This window comes from Dermacentor andersoni, chromosome 3, assembly GCF_023375885.2.
Source record: "Dermacentor andersoni chromosome 3, qqDerAnde1_hic_scaffold, whole genome shotgun sequence".
In the NCBI taxonomy this organism is placed as follows: Eukaryota; Metazoa; Arthropoda; class Arachnida; order Ixodida; family Ixodidae; genus Dermacentor; species Dermacentor andersoni.
In genome coordinates this window covers 84,110,255-84,126,749 of record NC_092816.1, presented here as the reverse complement: position 1 = coordinate 84,126,749, position 16,495 = coordinate 84,110,255, and the positions used below count along the sequence as shown (strand labels likewise).

Here is a 16,495-nt window from a genome sequence, read left to right as displayed (position 1 = left end):
TTATTATTACTATTATTATTATTATTATTATTATTATTATTATTATTATTATTATTATTATTACACTATTATTGTCCCCCACCCCACTTCTTTTTTATTTTGTCCAACCCACTTGGCCAATTCCTCGTTGTGGTATGTGCTACTGTCTGGGATCATCATGATCATTATCATTATCCGGAGAAGGACAAAACAAGAACGAGACGCTCCCGCGCGTGCTCCCACAAAGAAAAAGGTCGAAGCTGCGAGCGGGCGTGCAACGTTAGGTTTGGCCCGGCTGTGACGCCCGAACCAGCCCGATAAATCGCCTAACCGAAAAGAGAGCTCCGCCACAAACCATGGCGACCTCGGCCACCGCTTCCCTCCTGCTGGTGGTGGCAGCGTGGATGTCCGCGTCCGCGCCCGTTCTGGCCGTGTGCCGCCCCGAGTACCGCAAGAGACCGACCCACACCGCCTGCCAGAGTCCCGCACCTTGGTGCAGGGTGGTCGCTAGCGGCGTGAGCACGGCCGAGCGCACCCTCATTCTGAAGATCCACAACGACTTCCGGAGCCAGGTGGCGCAGGGCCGACTACCGGGATTTCCGGCGGCAGCCGACATGCAGGAGCTGTTGTGGGACGACGAGATGGCCGACGTGGCGCAGGTGATCATTTGGCTGCTTCTCCTCGCTGTTCGCTTTCCTAGAACTCTCTGGAAACTGGTCGCTTCGTTGGCATTGTCATGGAGTCGCTGTGTGCGGTTTTTTAATGGAACATTTTGACTAGTATTGCCTGGGATTCCTACTGTGGACACTCTAAAAAGATGCCACACTTTCAAACCCACCGTTAATTGTTAGCTCTGATTCGCTCGCAAGATAGTTACGCCTGCTCTGATTGGCCGAAAACGCAAATATATAGAGGAATTTGACAATATGGCGGAATTGCGGTGTCCACGATGGCGCCCCCGTTTCAGATCGGTGCGAGAAAAAACCTGCACGTAGGCGAACGGGGAGCCGCTCGACCCATTAATAGGAAGTTGGAAGCAGAAACACGTTAGCGCTGCTTCTGTTGTAGACAGACATTATAGACGTAGATGCAAAGCTTGTAAAAGGGAGGGAGTGCAGACACATAGCTCCTGCCGTGCTGCAGACGCCACGCCAGCCACGAGACCGGAATTCGGTCGGGTCTCGACTGCCCATTCGGAACGCAAAGCCGGCTCAGGAGGACCTACGTTAAGGCACCTCCGAGTTCTCTGAGCTGGAGCGCAGTGCTTTGCATGGTCCGTGCGAGCGTTATGCGAGGGCTCCGTTTTGACCGGCTGAATTGTAGCACGCTTCGCCAAAGCGCTAGGAAAGCGCGCGGTCGAATGTATACCATAAGAGAAATACTTAAAGAACCGCTTGAACCATTATTCATAACACATTTACGACTCCCGTTACAACGGCGCCAGGTGTTTAGGCATGTGACCGGAGCGTTCTACTTGTACATTTTTTCCACTCCTGCACAAAGGAAACGCCCGTAGCACGATGCAGTGTCCGATACAACACGCGGAGTGTTGGAAGGACGATTTCTACAAGAGTAATCTAGAACGCTTACTGCATGTCGCTCAACGGCGCCAGCGTGGTCAACAGGTCAACATGAGGATTTACTTTCCCTTGCATAGATATCCTATTGCAACATCGTTTCCATCAAAACGGTGAAAGGCACTGCCTACGTTGCTCTTGGACGCTATAACGTAAAGCGATTCCAAACTTTTCTATTACATTTCTGCAATTAGCCCTCCACGACTGGTCAAAAATTGCTGAGGCCACCCCCTCTTCGCGTGTCGGTCACGCGAAGTAAGGAAAAAATACCTCTCATCTGATATGGCGTGTGCACGCTGATTATGTCCGATTGCACCAAACAAAAGAAAAAGAATTATTTCCAATTCTACACTTTTTTTCACCATCAGCACTCTTCTATTTAGTGAAAAGTCTTCGAACTGCGCCCACTTCGTCTTTCTGTCACTCTGCGTCAGAAAACCGCGGAAGCTCAGCACCGTCAAGTGACGGGCACTCATTAAAGATGCATCAATATGCGGAACGAAACTGATTTTGTTTTTCATAATACGCGGAGGCTGACCCGTTTCGAAATGATTAGAAGACTGTTGCCCGCCGAACGCTCTGGCACTCGCTACTCGGATCTGCCGAGGAGAATGGATTTATTTCACGTAACAAAATTTTTTTCGTGACAGTATAATGTTGTCGAGCCCTTTTGCGACGTACACGGCATCGCTCTGCCAACTTTTCTTAACCGATGATCCGTTTTAGCCGACACGCTGCCGGGATTTTCTTTCATACCAGTCACGGAAAACTAAGCAAAGAGAGCGTCGGCGATTGGCCTCCTTTCCCATTCATTATCCTCCTCATGCACTTATCTACTTTTACTGTGCTAGCCCGGCCCACGAAAACTCTCTCCACTTCTGTATGTTCCTCTCCTCTGGTCAGCCGAACAACATTAAAAAGAACTGTCAACGTAGATAATGCTATTCGCTTTGAAAGCATACGGAAGTCACCTCCTATAAACGTGCAGGGCGTTTTATTGGCCTGTTCAAACAACGCCGTGGGTCACCACCTGATGCTTGCGTCAGCGATTACGTAAATTTTACGTCAGGAGATTGGAGTAAAAAGAGATTTGAATAGTTTTACATTATAGGGCCCCTTGTTTGCCACCTGTTGGCTAAAAAGAAAGTCAAGGTCGATGCCCTGTGATTAGTCTCAAAAGGAAGATCAGAAAGGTGCATATTCCTTATTATTCTATGACCAATTATCTCTAACCATTCTGACGCGGCTCTAGAATGCGCCACTTGTAGCTGGCTTCCGAGCTCGGTACCACAGCACCGCAAGCTGAAATGAAGGGTTGATCTTGAAACACCCGCTGGCTGGTGGAGGCTAGAGGGTTTTTTGTTGGCATCGGGTACCTCTGAAAGCTTTCACGTTGTGAAAACTTCTGGCTCGGTGTTGCAACTTGCAGTGCACTTTGACGACGAACGGGCCGGTCATAGGTCTCACGTTGTACCACAGCCCTTAAACCTTGTTCCGCGTATGTTCCAGATAAAACAGCGTTGTTTCGACTAAACACATGCGAAAATGCTGCTGTCATTCGCGGTTACACACGCGAACAGTGACGTACAGGGAGAGAATCCTCTTCATTTCCAAGAGTCAGCTCTAAATAGCGCCTGAGAACTGATTCGAGGTCGGCTTACCCACGTGTATTTGCCAGCATTATTAACCTTAGGTGTTTCTCTTATGGTAGGCGTCGAAAACAGTGTGGCGAAAACTAGATAAGGGAAGAGATTCAGTGACGATTTAGCGGTAAATGCGAGAGAAATGCGTCAGCCTTACCTCGGACGTATTTGAGGTCCCGGATCCATGACTTAAACCGTGCTGACTACGTTGCAGAGCACAATTCAGAAGCTCACTTTCCACACGTCGTGTTTCTTCGAGGAGCTAAGTGTGTGTACGTCTGTGCATGTGCGTATGTACACACCCACACATGTGTACACACAGGTATATATATATATATATATATATATATATATATATATATATATATATATATATATATATATATATATATATATATATATATAAAGTGTGTGTTCTTAGCTGCACTAAACCTGTTTTAAATATATAAACTGTAAATCACGGTAACGTTATGTTTACCATTCAAGTGTACAGATTGGCGGCCTCCAGATACAGAGAAACTAGTGAGGTTACGGTACTTAACTTTCTACTTATCAACAATAGGGGGCAACACCAAATCAGTACTTTGGGACCCGTCCTCGACACTACCTATCCCAAAGAATAAATATTTAATAGCGGATTTTATGCGGGAGCTACGTTAACAATGAGTGCCTCTTAGCAGTCTTTTTGAAACCGAAACGGGCTGGAACAAGAGCGCCTGGCTAGTCGATGCCACCTCATTACCCCCCCCCCCCCTCGCCTTTCGTCCCGTCCCCGAGGTCACCGCCGGTCCCGCCAGCGAGCAGCTTGCGTTATCTCCTAGCTGTCGGCGGCGTTGCCCTAGCGCTTCAGTGCCGGCAGTCCGCCAAATTTACTTCGTCATTCCGTTGGGCGCCACGTGTCCACTTCCACCGACGAAACAGCGTTTCAAGGGCCCAACTGAATGACGAAGTAAATTTGGCGGCCCGCCGGCATTGAAGCGCTAGGCCAACGCCGCAGACAGCAAGGAGATAACGCAAGCGGGACCGGCGGTGACCTCGGAGACGTGACGAAAGGCGGGGGGGGGGGGGGGGGTGACATCGACGACCCAGACGCTTTTTTTCCAGCCAGTTTTGGTTTCAAGGAACCTGCCAAGGGGAACTAATTGTTCGCGTAGCTCTCACATGAAATCCGCTATTCAATACTTAATCGTTAGGATAGGTAGTGTCGAGGACGGGCCCCAAAGTACTCATTTGCTGTAGCCCCCTATTGTTGTAATTAGAAAGTTAAGTACCGTAACTTCACTAATTACACACGTAATTGCGGACGTTTCTCTGTATCTAGAGACTGGTAAGAAAAAACGCCCTGTATATACGACGCCTTCCACGATGCCGTTTTCCCATGCACTTTCTGGAGTATTCCACATCTACCGCCAAGGTTTCTGACTGGTGGCGCTGGCTAACACACCCAGGGTTAATTCTAGTAATAACACACAAATAACGCAGAAAATGGATGAAAAAACTGCGCTGCGGTAGCTCATTTGGTAGATCATCGCACGCGTATTGCGAAGACGTCGGATCTTTCCCCACCTGTGGCAAGTTGTTTTTTCGTCCACTCTCATTTCCATTAATTAAGTTATCATTTCTTTAATTCAATTAGTAAGTGCAAGTAATGTCCCCTGTGTTGTCCTTGGTGTCTTCATTTATTGGCTTCCCATCATGATATATCGATATATATATATATGCATATACACATACGCATACGCGCGCTCTCCTAATCCACTCTACTGATACCACGTGACTGGTTTTCTTTTACACTTTCACATTCCTAATGCTAACGCATTAAAGGAGGTTTCGAATCACACGTGCAGTAGCAAGTGTGTGGCGCCGTTTCCGTGTCGCGACAGGCCCACGCAAGCCTCTGCATCCCGCCCGGCGGTGGCTTGAGCCACGACAAGCACGGGGACCGCTTCACGACGCGCTTCGACGTCACGGGCCAGAACTTGGGACTGCAGTACGCGTCGTACGCCCCTACGGGACCCGACTGGAAGCCGGTCATCGAAGATTGGTTCAACGAGTACGCGGACTACCCGCCGAGCCTCGTGTCCGGTTACCCGAGAAGGAAGACGCGCAAGGCAACGGGCCACTTCACCCAGGTCGTCTGGGCCAAGAGCCGCTACGTGGGCTGCGGCTACGCCTACTTCATCGCCACGGGCACGCACCTTCCCTACACGCGCAAGTACACGTGCAACTACTACGCGTCCGGAAACGTGATCACGCGGCCCGTGTACCAGAGCGGCGCCACGTGCAGCGCCTGCCCGTCCTCCACCCGGTGCGACCAGTCGACGGGTCTGTGCGACTGCCAGTCGTCGCTGTCGCCTCACTGCGCCGGCGGCGGGTCGTCGGGCCAGCAAGGCATGTCTTGGCTGTCGTGGCTCCTCGTAGTGGCCGCCGTTGTATTCGGGCTGGCGCTAGCGGGCGCGGGTGTTTACTTCCTCCGCCAGAGATACGTAGCCCACTCGAGCACCGGGCCTTCGGACCCGACCGGTGGCACGACGGCCGGGTAACGCGAGGACTAACCCATGAGGACCGATGCGCGGGACGGCCCACCGATTAGAACCGTGTATACGTGTCGTGTAAAGCGATATGTTGCATCGGCCTACTGCGCTGCTCCTTTGAAATACATGACACGTCAACATCTTATGACTAAAACTCCCCAGCCTCACATTGACCTCCGTTAGTATTATCCTTGATTGGGTGTTATTTACTGATCGTTTTTAATGCGCAACTGTATCGTGAACCATCATTCTGCGAGACCAGAGGCGAATTAAGTCATTTCGGGTGTTCCACAGGGGCTTCCGTTTTCGGCCTCTCTTCTGTTCTTTTCTTCTATATTAGCGACATTTCTGATGTCATAAAATCTTAAATCCGTCGCTTTGCTGGACGGAAGCGTCCTTTATCGCCGCACATCTTCATGCCCAAGGTCAAGGAATGGTTCACGACGACTAATGCAGAAATAGAATAACAGTGTCTCATTGCAACTTAACAAAATGCAAATGCATGCATGTGTCACGTAAGCGCCATTAACGTCCACATATTTTATCCAGTAAGTTGAACGCCGTCAACACAGGTTCATCTTCGGCGTAAGCGTCACAAGAGATTTTTCGTGAACTGATCACATTCGGCAACTCGGCTCCAATGAAATCAGTGATTTCACTATCTCAAACTATTTCCTTCTGTCCAAGAATCTGTGGATGTTAGCTTATTAAACGTTTATCCGCACGAAACTGGAATGTAGGTCAGTTGTTTGGTCCCCGCAGCACAATAGCTAACCTACTAGACGCAATGCGATACCGCGCCGTTTTATTTGCCAAGCCATCGAGAAATAGCGCGAATACGTGCTGCCGCGAGCTTTACTATAACCACTTTCCTTTACGTAACACAGTTTTACCCCGACCCTGTACGTCGCATAGCCTTTGTACCTGTCGCTGTTAAAGAATGAGATGAACTATCGCAATTCATGGTCAGTGAGCACAATCTGTCACTTTGTAAACAGTTAGCATCCGGTTCACCCGTTGAATTTTATGTAAGTGCACTACTGTATGGAAATTTTTGTGCTTATATATTTTTTATAATTATGTAAACGTTCCTTTTCACTTCGGCACTATTAGAAATATTCTGGCAGCGACCTGTATTTTTATATATGTTTCTTTGTTATGCAATATGCCGAAAAGGGGCCCTTTAAGGTTTCAATAAATGATGCTGACGATGATGCTGGCTTTTATAATTAATCATGTCATCACCGTGGTGCTGCTACTTTTAAAGATGGTTATCGTGCTGTCATTTTAAAAGCATGGGCTCTGCATGTAAGCGATGCTGTCGCGCGAACCTTTTCTTTTTTCTTCTTCTTTCCTTTTTCTTTAGTTTTATGTCGGCTATCGCCCCTCTCAGCTGGTGTTCTTGATCGCACTCACTTTATCCTGAAATATTTGAACAAAAACATTCATATTCACGAATAGTGACTATTCTGTTCGTTATTCCAATTTTTTTAATATTCGCACACCTCTAAATTACTGTGGAAACACTATATTGAAAGAAATATTCGCTTTCCTTTATTTTCTTTTTCTTCCTCTAGACATCGTGACTATAGGTTGACGTGATGCTCACTATAGGTTCCTAAGCTTGTTTGGTTATTACCCGCCACGGTTTCTTAGTGGCTATGGTGTTGGGCTGCTAACCACGATGTCACGGAATCGAATCCCGGCCACGGCGGCCGCCTATCTATGGGAGCGAAATGCGAAAACACCCCTGCACATAGATTTAGGTGCACGTTAAGGAACCCCAGATGGTCAAAATTTCTGGTGTCCCCTACTACGACGTGCCTTATAATCAGATCGTGGTTTTGGCACGTAAAACCGCATAATTTAACTTTTATTTTTCAAATTTTGTTTGGTTATTTCTTCAGGTCCCACAGAGATCATTAAACTTACCAGGAAGCTAGAGTTTTATTACCACAGAGTTAAAACTTTCCGAGATTGTTCCTAAATTTGTACTTTTTAACATATCAGTAAAATCGTAATTCGTAACTTTGTTTTTACAGAGAATCGTTTTTTTTAAATGTGGTACCCAGTGGACGCCCACCAAGGGAAAACACTAGGCGTCTCTTGCGCATCATGTCCTACATTTCAGACCATACATCAATTTTCCTTGTACTTGACATGGCTATGGTACAAAACTTCGAGCAGCCTACCACTATACCGGCTGCCCCAATAAAAGGTACACAAGAACAAGCCCCTAAGCAATATTTCGCAAGAGAAAAATCTACAGAACAACACTGAATACCTGTTCAGTCATTTCGTTTTTTTACAGCAGTGCACTTCAAGTATGAAGTGTTCATTTTCTTTTCAAAGACAAACTGGAACTCAGACAGAAGGCCTCGAGTCTGACTGGGCCTTTGTTACCCCCGTACATAATAGCTGCCACAGTGCACAAACTTCTACATCAAACACAGTAAACACATTTATTTATTTTATTTTTTATTTACATATACTGCCATCTTGCATAGCAAGATATTGCAGGAGTGAGTGCATATATATGTCAACCGATTGAATATATTTTAGTGGCAAAAAGAAAACAATATAAGGAACAATATCAGGAAGAGCTAGTTCATTAATGAACATAATTAGGCAATACTTCGGCAAATTCATCACTCGATAACTCACGCAAGGACCCCTCAAGGCCATTCCAAAATTGCAATTATATGTGGAAAAAAGGAAAACCTAAAACAATCACTCGATACATTCAAAGGAACAATGTTAAGACGATGACTTCTTCTGGTGGGCCGAGAAGAAGGGTTAGTGAAAACAATAGGTGCATTGACATAAGTTTTCCCATGAGCAATCTTATGCAGCAGAACAACACGGTCACAAGTACGTCTATGGGCCGGAGGCTTTAGTAACAGCTTACTATAGTTAGTATGTGATGTGAACATCGAGTTTATCAATAGAGCAAACAATGACAGCAGTGATACGATTGTGATACACACAAAAAAAGAAATAAACTAATCATTGAATGACGCTATCAATTATCGGGGTATACATGAAATTTCTCAATTTTCGTCGTGGCGAGATTTCTCTTCGCGGTGTGATTGCACGCAGCGCCATTACGGGAGACGCCATTGCGAAGGCAACCGTTTTCAAACGTGCATATGTACCAAGGAGAGTTTTCACTTCGATGAAACGAGTTATGCGGAAGTCCGCTAAATCGGGAAATATGCGCGCGAAGATTTTAGAAATCACGCACAGAAAAAATTGAGCAAAGGCGTTTTCAATTTTACCCGCGCGGCCGCAGCAAACATAAAATACTCCTAAGTTTGGCAGAATAAGAGAATCGAGAGGCTCTACCTTTTGTTAATCACAGCAAAACAGTGAAACCAGACAAATTAAAAGAAAAAAGTTATTTGATATGGTTTTAAAGGAAATTTAGAAATAGTAAACTAAAGGAAAATTGAAGTGGCCGGAAGGACAACTCGCTGCAAGTTTCGGAACCGAACCCACACCTTCCACATTACGTAGTTGGGAGTAGCAGTAACTGCGTAGTGTATGTCACAGTACTACGTCACTCAGGGAGCCATACTTTTGTTATAAACTGCGATCATTCGCACTCTGCCAAGAGTGGGTTTAATACACAACGCTCGATAACGTGCAGTGTAATGGCAAAAACTTGTTACCATACTAATTACCGGGCTGTGAATGCCGTTTTCTATTAATAGTGAAAACTGCTTGTTCTTCATTCGAGAGCCAAAGGAAGTAGTAGTAGTAGAAGTTGCAGTAGTAGTAGTAAACGACATTATTGGGGTCCTGAGGAGCTAGGCATGGGACCTGCTAGATAGGTCCCTGCCAAGCCGTCGGCTAATCCCTAGTGGTAACAGAGAGTCCGCTCGTTCGTGGGCCCTCTGGACAGCCAGCAGCTGGACGTCTTGTTTCGGATCTGTGATAGCCTTCGTCCAGTCTTCTCGGTTGAAATCCTATAACACAGGGCACTGCCAGAGCATGTGACTGAATGAGCAAAATTCAGTGCCACAATCTGGGCAGAGTGAATTCTTGTCCGGGTGGAGTATATATATGTCCAGAAAGCCTCTAGAGGGGTAGGACTCCATCTGGAGCATGCGGAGCGTGTTAGCTTGTGGTCTGTTGAGCTTATGATGGGGGAAGGGAAAACTCTGCCTATTCGCTCTGTAGTGAGGTGTCATTTCGTAAAAAGTAACTAGAGGATCCCTGTGGACGAGCTCTCCCGAACTCACCCGAGACACCATCCTGTCGCGGCATATGAAACCTCGCGCACGGTCGTGGGCTATCTCATTGGGATTCAGGTGACCCGGTAATACGGCTGGTCGCATGTGAGCTGTGAACCAGACTATGTGGCGAATTATGTCCGAGGGAGGTTTGCCATTCAGAGTCATGGCTGCTGCTTTGGCTGTCAATGCCCATGCGAACGGTCAGTCCCCATGCGTTCCCCCCGAACGCCCCATGGGAATCTCGGGAGCCGGTGTACACCGTAGTGCGTTTTGGGTCAAGTAATGCGAGAGCTATAGCAGCCTCTTCCGCCGCATTGACTGAGGAGGTCTTCGGCGAGGCTGCCGAGAGGAGTTTTCCTCTGTCATTGACTATTGCTACGGAAAACTTGTTGGCACTGGCGTGTCGCGCCGCGTCAACAAAGGTCCCCATTCCGGATATGCTCTTTAAGAAAGCTCCGGCCCTCGCTAACCTTCGACCTTTATTGTGTTGGGGGTGGACATTTCTTGGAAAAAGGTCTACAATAAAGGAATTTCTTGTTTGAATATCAAGTTGCGTGGTATCTCCCTGATTGAAGCTAGGACGGAGGCCTGCCGCATTCATCAGTTTTCTGCCTGCTTTGGAGTTTCATAATCAAATAATTTGTGCTGATCTTTGTACTTCTACTAACTCCGAAGTTCTGTTGTGTACTCCCAACGTCATGAGTTTCTCTGTGCTAGCCATGATTGGCACGCCGAGCACCCTTTCGACTCTTTTGCGCATGATCGTGTCTAATTTATCTTTCCGTTTTGGTCCAGTTGAGGGCCGCGACTATGTAAATGACGTGGCTCTTGAGGATACCATGGTAGACCCTAAGGAATATATCCTCGCCTATGCCGCCTTTCTTGTTGGACACTCTCATAATTATGCTAAGAGTGTTCTCCGTTTTCGTGGTGAGATGGGCTATAGCCTTAGCGTTGCAGCCCTTTGAGTTTATTGAAAACCTAGATTTTGAGAGTCTACTCTAGGGATGGTTTGCTCATCTCTGGTACGAACGCTAATGAGCACCTGATCGAGGGGGGTGAGTCCCCTAGCACCTCGTCTAGCCTGTCTGTGCAGCAGGAGTTCCGACTTTCCAGACGAGGGTGCCAGTCCCGCACCTTCCAAGAAAGACTCTGACATCCAGAGCCTCCTGTAGAACTTGTACGACCGTCACCTCCGATCCTCCGGGAAAAGTATTTTTAATATTCGATTCGCTTCGCTTCTGGCACTATTCCGTTCATATTTGATTCGGTCTCAAAATTTACTATTCGCACAATCTTAAATACCAGGAAGGTGAAGCCTGAGTTAGCCCGCTCTGATAACTCTACATAGGGGAGAAGGAAAGTGAAGGTGGAGAAGTGATAAAGAACATGATAGTGAGAAAGATACGTGTGCACACGTGCTACGAATTTTGCGTAATGTCGGGACTACGCTATACTGCGCTATATGCTAAGTACGCATATTTCAATTGGTGCGCTTATTTAGCAAAAAAAAAAAAAAATTCGAAGTCAATCTATTTCTCTCCGTGAACGTATACGCACCATCAGCCCGAATTGGAACGCGAACAAGAAATAACTGATCAGAAAACATATTAGGCGCAATAAAATGAGAATCACATGGGCAATAGCTCCGTAGCTAGTGTCTAAGCATCGCACCATCCGAACTTCACGCTTTGAGCAAGAATTATGTCGCTCTTAACACATGTATGCAAGCGCGGACATGCAACAAAGTATAGTAACCCCTTTCGACTTAATTTATGGTTGTAGTATATGTCCGTTATAATGTTTACCTCACGAGGCTTAAAGAGTCGATTGCCCTCGTGCGTAGAGGCCCGGTTTTTTGAAGGAACACTCAAGAGCAACACAAGTTGAACCGTGTTGTGATTGTTGAACCGAGTAAATTGTGATTGCACAATTCCAGGAATGCCATTATTACCGCGACAACAGATTTCACAAACTAGAAGCGACGCGCAAAAAAAGTAAAAAAACAAACGAAAGACGGGCTGACGACGCCACCTCGGAATTCGCTTACCAGGTCGCCGCGACGTCGTTCATTTTGATTGTGTCCGCACAGGCACAGTTAACGGTAAAACTTGACTGCAGGCGTTGCATACTAAAGGAGCCCGAGACTGAACTCGGCAAGTGTCGAGAACTTGTGCGGATCCACGACTGGCTAAATACACAAGGTGTACTTAGAAATCAGTAACAAGAACAAAAACAAATTTCTGGCGGATTCCACGTGCCGAAACCACGATTTGTTTATGAGGGACACCCCTGATCCGGGTCGACTCCGGATTAATTCGGACCGCCTAGGTTTCCCTAACGCGCACCCGATGCACAGCACACGAACGTTTTCGCATTTTGTGCCCGCATTGAAATTCGGCCGTTGCGGCCGGGAGTCTGACTCGCGACCTCGTCGTTAGCAGCGCAGTGCCGTACCCGCTAAACCACTTTGGCGGGTGAAATCAGTGACGTCACATTGACGTACCAGCGCGAAGGTTTCGGCGCGAAATTCAATTTGACCTTCGTTCTCTCTTCTAATAATAAACCTCTTTCCGCGAAATTAAAGAAAATAGATTTACCAAAGAGCTCTTTACGTAGTCAGTAAAAACCTACTGAAGTGTTTCTCTTAAGTGCTCCTTTAAGGCTCTTATGAGAAGAGGAGAGGAAGATGATCTTCAGAGCAACTCGGGCAGGATGGACGACGCTTTTAGCCCTTTCTGCTTTCTCTTTTACCGCGGAAGCGGTTTTGCTCAAGGTTTCATTTCACGGAAACTACGTCATCGCCGGAACCAGCTCAAAGCAGCACAGCTCACGTGTATCGAGTCAGCTATACGTATACAGCCATCTGTACTAACCCTGCAGATGTGCCGCGGCTGTATTAACGCGGTAGCGTTAAGCGCGCGTGTCGCAGAAAATCCGGCGTCGGCGCTTTCTCGGCGGAATTGCGACGCGAAACAACAAGAGCTAAAGAAATATACTCATCGTAACAAATATAGACTTTCTAGCACGTCATATTTCTTTAATAAACCAAAGCGATTCATTTGGCTGTATCCTTCGTCCTAAGGCGAATAACAGCTTAATTCGGCTCTTTCGCTCGTTTCCGTAATCGAACGGCCAGGATTGTGGCCGAACGCCAACGAGGCTTTTGAGACGATCGTCGCGTCGCCCGAGAGCTTTGTGGAGTTGGAAGGCTAACAGATGTTATATGGTCGCTCGTGGCGTTATGTCGTGTCTCTTGGCCGCTAAATGTTGCATTACATTTTGGTCCGTGCTCTCGAAATGCGTTCTTCTATCATGAATGTTGCACACTTCAGTGCCATATACTTGGAAACACATATATTAGTGTGTCAGCAGTAGGAGTGCCAAAGCAGAAAAAAGTGTACGTGTGGGAAGCCGGCGAGGAGGTAAAAGTAACGAACGGATATATACGCGTATGTATAGTCGGACTTCGTTCCTCGAAGAGGCAGAACGCGTGTCGAGTGAGCTCCTGCTGAACAACACTTTGCAATGTGTTGAACGCGGTTTAAATCATGCATCCAATAACTCAAAAAAGGGTACGACCTAACGCAAACACATCTGTCTCGAATTCACCGCTAGATTACCACTGAAAGCTTTCTGACTATATTGACTGTTTTGGTGGCCACGCGGTGGCCGCAGCTTCTACGGTAACTTAGTTTGGTTCCACCCACCACATTGGGTTAGCGGCTATGTCGGCTAAGCACGGGGTAGCAGGTTCAATTCCCTGCAGCGACAAAAAAAATAAACAAGGAAAAACATTAAAAAAAAACAATCGTTTACCGTGCATTGGGGGCGCGACAAACATACCCTGGTTAAAATTATCTAGAAGACCCCCCCCCCCCCCTTCCCTACGGCGTGCCTCATGATCAGATCGTAGTTTTGGAAAGTCGTAAGATCCCAGATTTCTTTTCCTAATTTGGCGCGGAAATCAAGTAGTCGTAAATTATTTTCTTTCTTCAGTGCCCAAAGCCCCAGTACCACAACACCCAGTGCCCCAACACCCAGTGCCCCAACACCCAGTGCCCCAAGACCCAGGGCCCCAAGACCCAGGGCCCCAGCACCCAGTAACCCAAGCACAGTGCACTCCGGAGCTGCGCCGCACGAGACCGACGCACACGCTGTGCAAGCCTCCGAACCCGAGGTGCAAAATTCGCAACAAGGGCGTGAGCGCGGCCGATCGCTCACTCATCCTGAAGCTGCACAACAGCTACCGGAGCCAAGTCGCGCAGGGCCGCCTGCCGGGATTCGCGACGGCCGCCGACATGTACCGACTGCGCTGGGACCCCGAGATGGCCGACGTGGCGCAGGTACGTGGCCGCTCGGCGGGGATCGTTTAACACTCGGGGTCCTGTATGTACACGCAAAGAACTTCAAGTTTCAAACGGTTGCAAGAACAGGCGCTGGTTAATAGTGCTGCGGCATGCACATTGTTCCAGAGAAGTTGCCCGGCCAATCACACTGTTTATTTATTTGTTTTTTAGTAGCCTGTAATTCGGTTTACTTATTTGAATCTCGTGAGCGCAGATTGCGCATGTGATGTTGTGCAATGCCCCGATTCCTGTCGCGTGCAGCATACACGACGGTTATAGTGGTGCGCTTAAATACATAAAATATAAAGAAAAATTCTCCGGAACCTATCTCACGACGCCTGTCAACGGTGATGTCTTAAGCAGCGGATCAATATAAGCGGCACAACATATATGCTCACCGTAAAAACGAGTTATGTATGAGGCGCGTACTGCCGCGAAATTCCTCGTTCATGCTTCCCTAAGAACAGTCGGCGCCATCTTGCGGCAGCCTGCGGGCGGCCTCCGAAATGGACGGCCCGCCGATGCGTTCGAAACCTGAGAAACGCGTCATGCGGCCACCGGGCGCCTCTCTCGCGTTTCTTTCAAGACACGCTGCGCCCTCTAGTGGCACTGCCGGGAATCCCACACGTCGCCTCCGAGACGAGAAGCGTGGCGCACAGGTGCCTGCTAATGAGAATTGCTCCCTGCCTTGCCGCACACTGAGTGGCACATACTCCGTGATCCAAGGTTGTGAGAGGTTCATTGAATAGCGGCACATACCATGGTATTCATACTAAAACCTGTAATTTTTCTATGTTAACAATTTGTTGAAAACTGCTGTACTTTTGTTTTATTACGTTTACTTTGTAAAGGAGGTCCCATTGCAGTCTTTGACTCCGGGACCTCCTCCTGAATATTAACAACTTGTAATCATTCTAATGATCTCAATAAAAACCGATTCTGATTCTGATTCTGATAGGCAGTGCACTGGTGGCGCAGGCTGCTAAAGCGTCGGGTTTCTGTCCTTGAGGAACCCTTGTAACGTGGGTTCTATTCCGATGAGCATCGGTAGAAATTTAAGGCACATTCCCCGTGGCACACAGCTAGATACCCAAGTTGGCGTCAGAGGCGTTTATTTAAAAGCGGCACACGCCTAGTGGCACATACCCGGTGCTCCAAGTAGGTGGAAAGCGGTACCTACTAAGTCCCCCATCTATACATAAATACATACATTCTTTTATTCCCAAATTCTTCAGTTTTCTTACAGAAAACCAAAAAGGTCAGGATGCACGCTCCATTCCATACATAGCAGTCAACGCTGTAGGAGTTACCCAAGAAGTTCGGTCAAGAAAGGGTATCACTCAGGGGCTGCGCCAGGATTTCTTTTCTGTTTTTTTTTTTGTTGTTTTTTTGTTTTTTGCTGTGGGGGCACCCACGACAAGAGGGTTCCTTCGGGTGGGCAGGGAGGCGGGGAACTTATGCGTTGTAGTTTGGCTACGTTTAAATCCCTTCCACTTTTCTCTCTTATCTTTTAAGTGTTCGAATTAATCGATCGAAAGTCCGATATAAATCTTGCTGTTTGGCGCCTACCCTTCCTTCAGTCGCTCAAAACTTCAATAATTATGCACGGTGTTCTGCTTAGGTAAGTGCAACGTAATAGATATCGAGGCTGCGCATGTTCAATAGATGTCAATCATTGCTCAGCCGCAAGCTTTTTCTCCCACTATTTGTCCCACTATATTGAAACGTGTTTCTTATTTTTATTTCTTTTAAATTGAACTAAATGCAATTTGTAGTTATTCGGCGTGCTTTCTTTGCGTCATCTAACAATGAAAGGATGTAAAAAAAAATTCAGTGACATTCCACTCTGTGCAGGCCGATGATCAGCGAAGTTGTGTATGTGAGCCCCTTAATAGCGAACTGGGCACTGCACTGCGTCAAACTCCGTACGCACATAAATGGAAGGTGTTACGTTTCGCCTACGACGCGCGGTATAGCCGGCGCGGATGCAACGGACGCCGGGGCTTCGTTCAAAGCGGCGGACATTTTGGCCCGTTCGGAGCTCCCGCAAAGCCTCCCCGCCAAGCGCGTCCAGGCGTGTTTCAGTGCCACGTGTCTTCGTGTGTGCGTGTGTGTGTGTGTGCCCACGCTTGTCAAAGCACGGCAGCCGGGGAGAGGAGCTCCCCAAGTGTGAAG

General features: G+C 47.5%; 2 protein-coding genes across 2 annotated transcripts in view; both read left to right on the top strand.

Annotated features, from left to right (window-relative positions):
* Positions 1–86: 86 nt before the first annotated feature.
* The window catches only part of LOC126543055 (CRISP/Allergen/PR-1-like), a 36,844-nt gene continuing 20,435 nt past the window's right edge, over positions 87–16,495 (top strand). Inside the window, exon 1 of the mRNA XM_055061291.2 lies at positions 87–638. Within this exon, the coding sequence (XP_054917266.1) occupies positions 336–638 (303 nt within the window). The 5' untranslated portion in view covers positions 87–335. The remainder of the gene's footprint in view (positions 639–16,495) is intronic.
* On the top strand, positions 929–7,847 carry LOC140216281 (CRISP/Allergen/PR-1-like). Its single transcript, XM_072286676.1, has 2 exons — positions 929–970; positions 5,083–7,847. Exons 1-2 carry the CDS (start codon positions 929–931, stop codon positions 5,740–5,742), a joined length of 702 nt encoding a protein of 233 aa, XP_072142777.1. The 3' UTR covers positions 5,743–7,847.

Excerpts from the sequence above, each read along its gene's own strand:
- LOC140216281 (XM_072286676.1), top strand. The coding sequence starts at position 929 with ATGGCGCCCCCGTTTCAGATCGGTGCGAGAAAAAACCTGCAC. Across the intron at positions 971-5,082 it reads GTGCGAGAAAAAACCTGCAC|GCCCACGCAAGCCTCTGCAT; the intron begins GTAGGCGAACGG and ends GTGTCGCGACAG.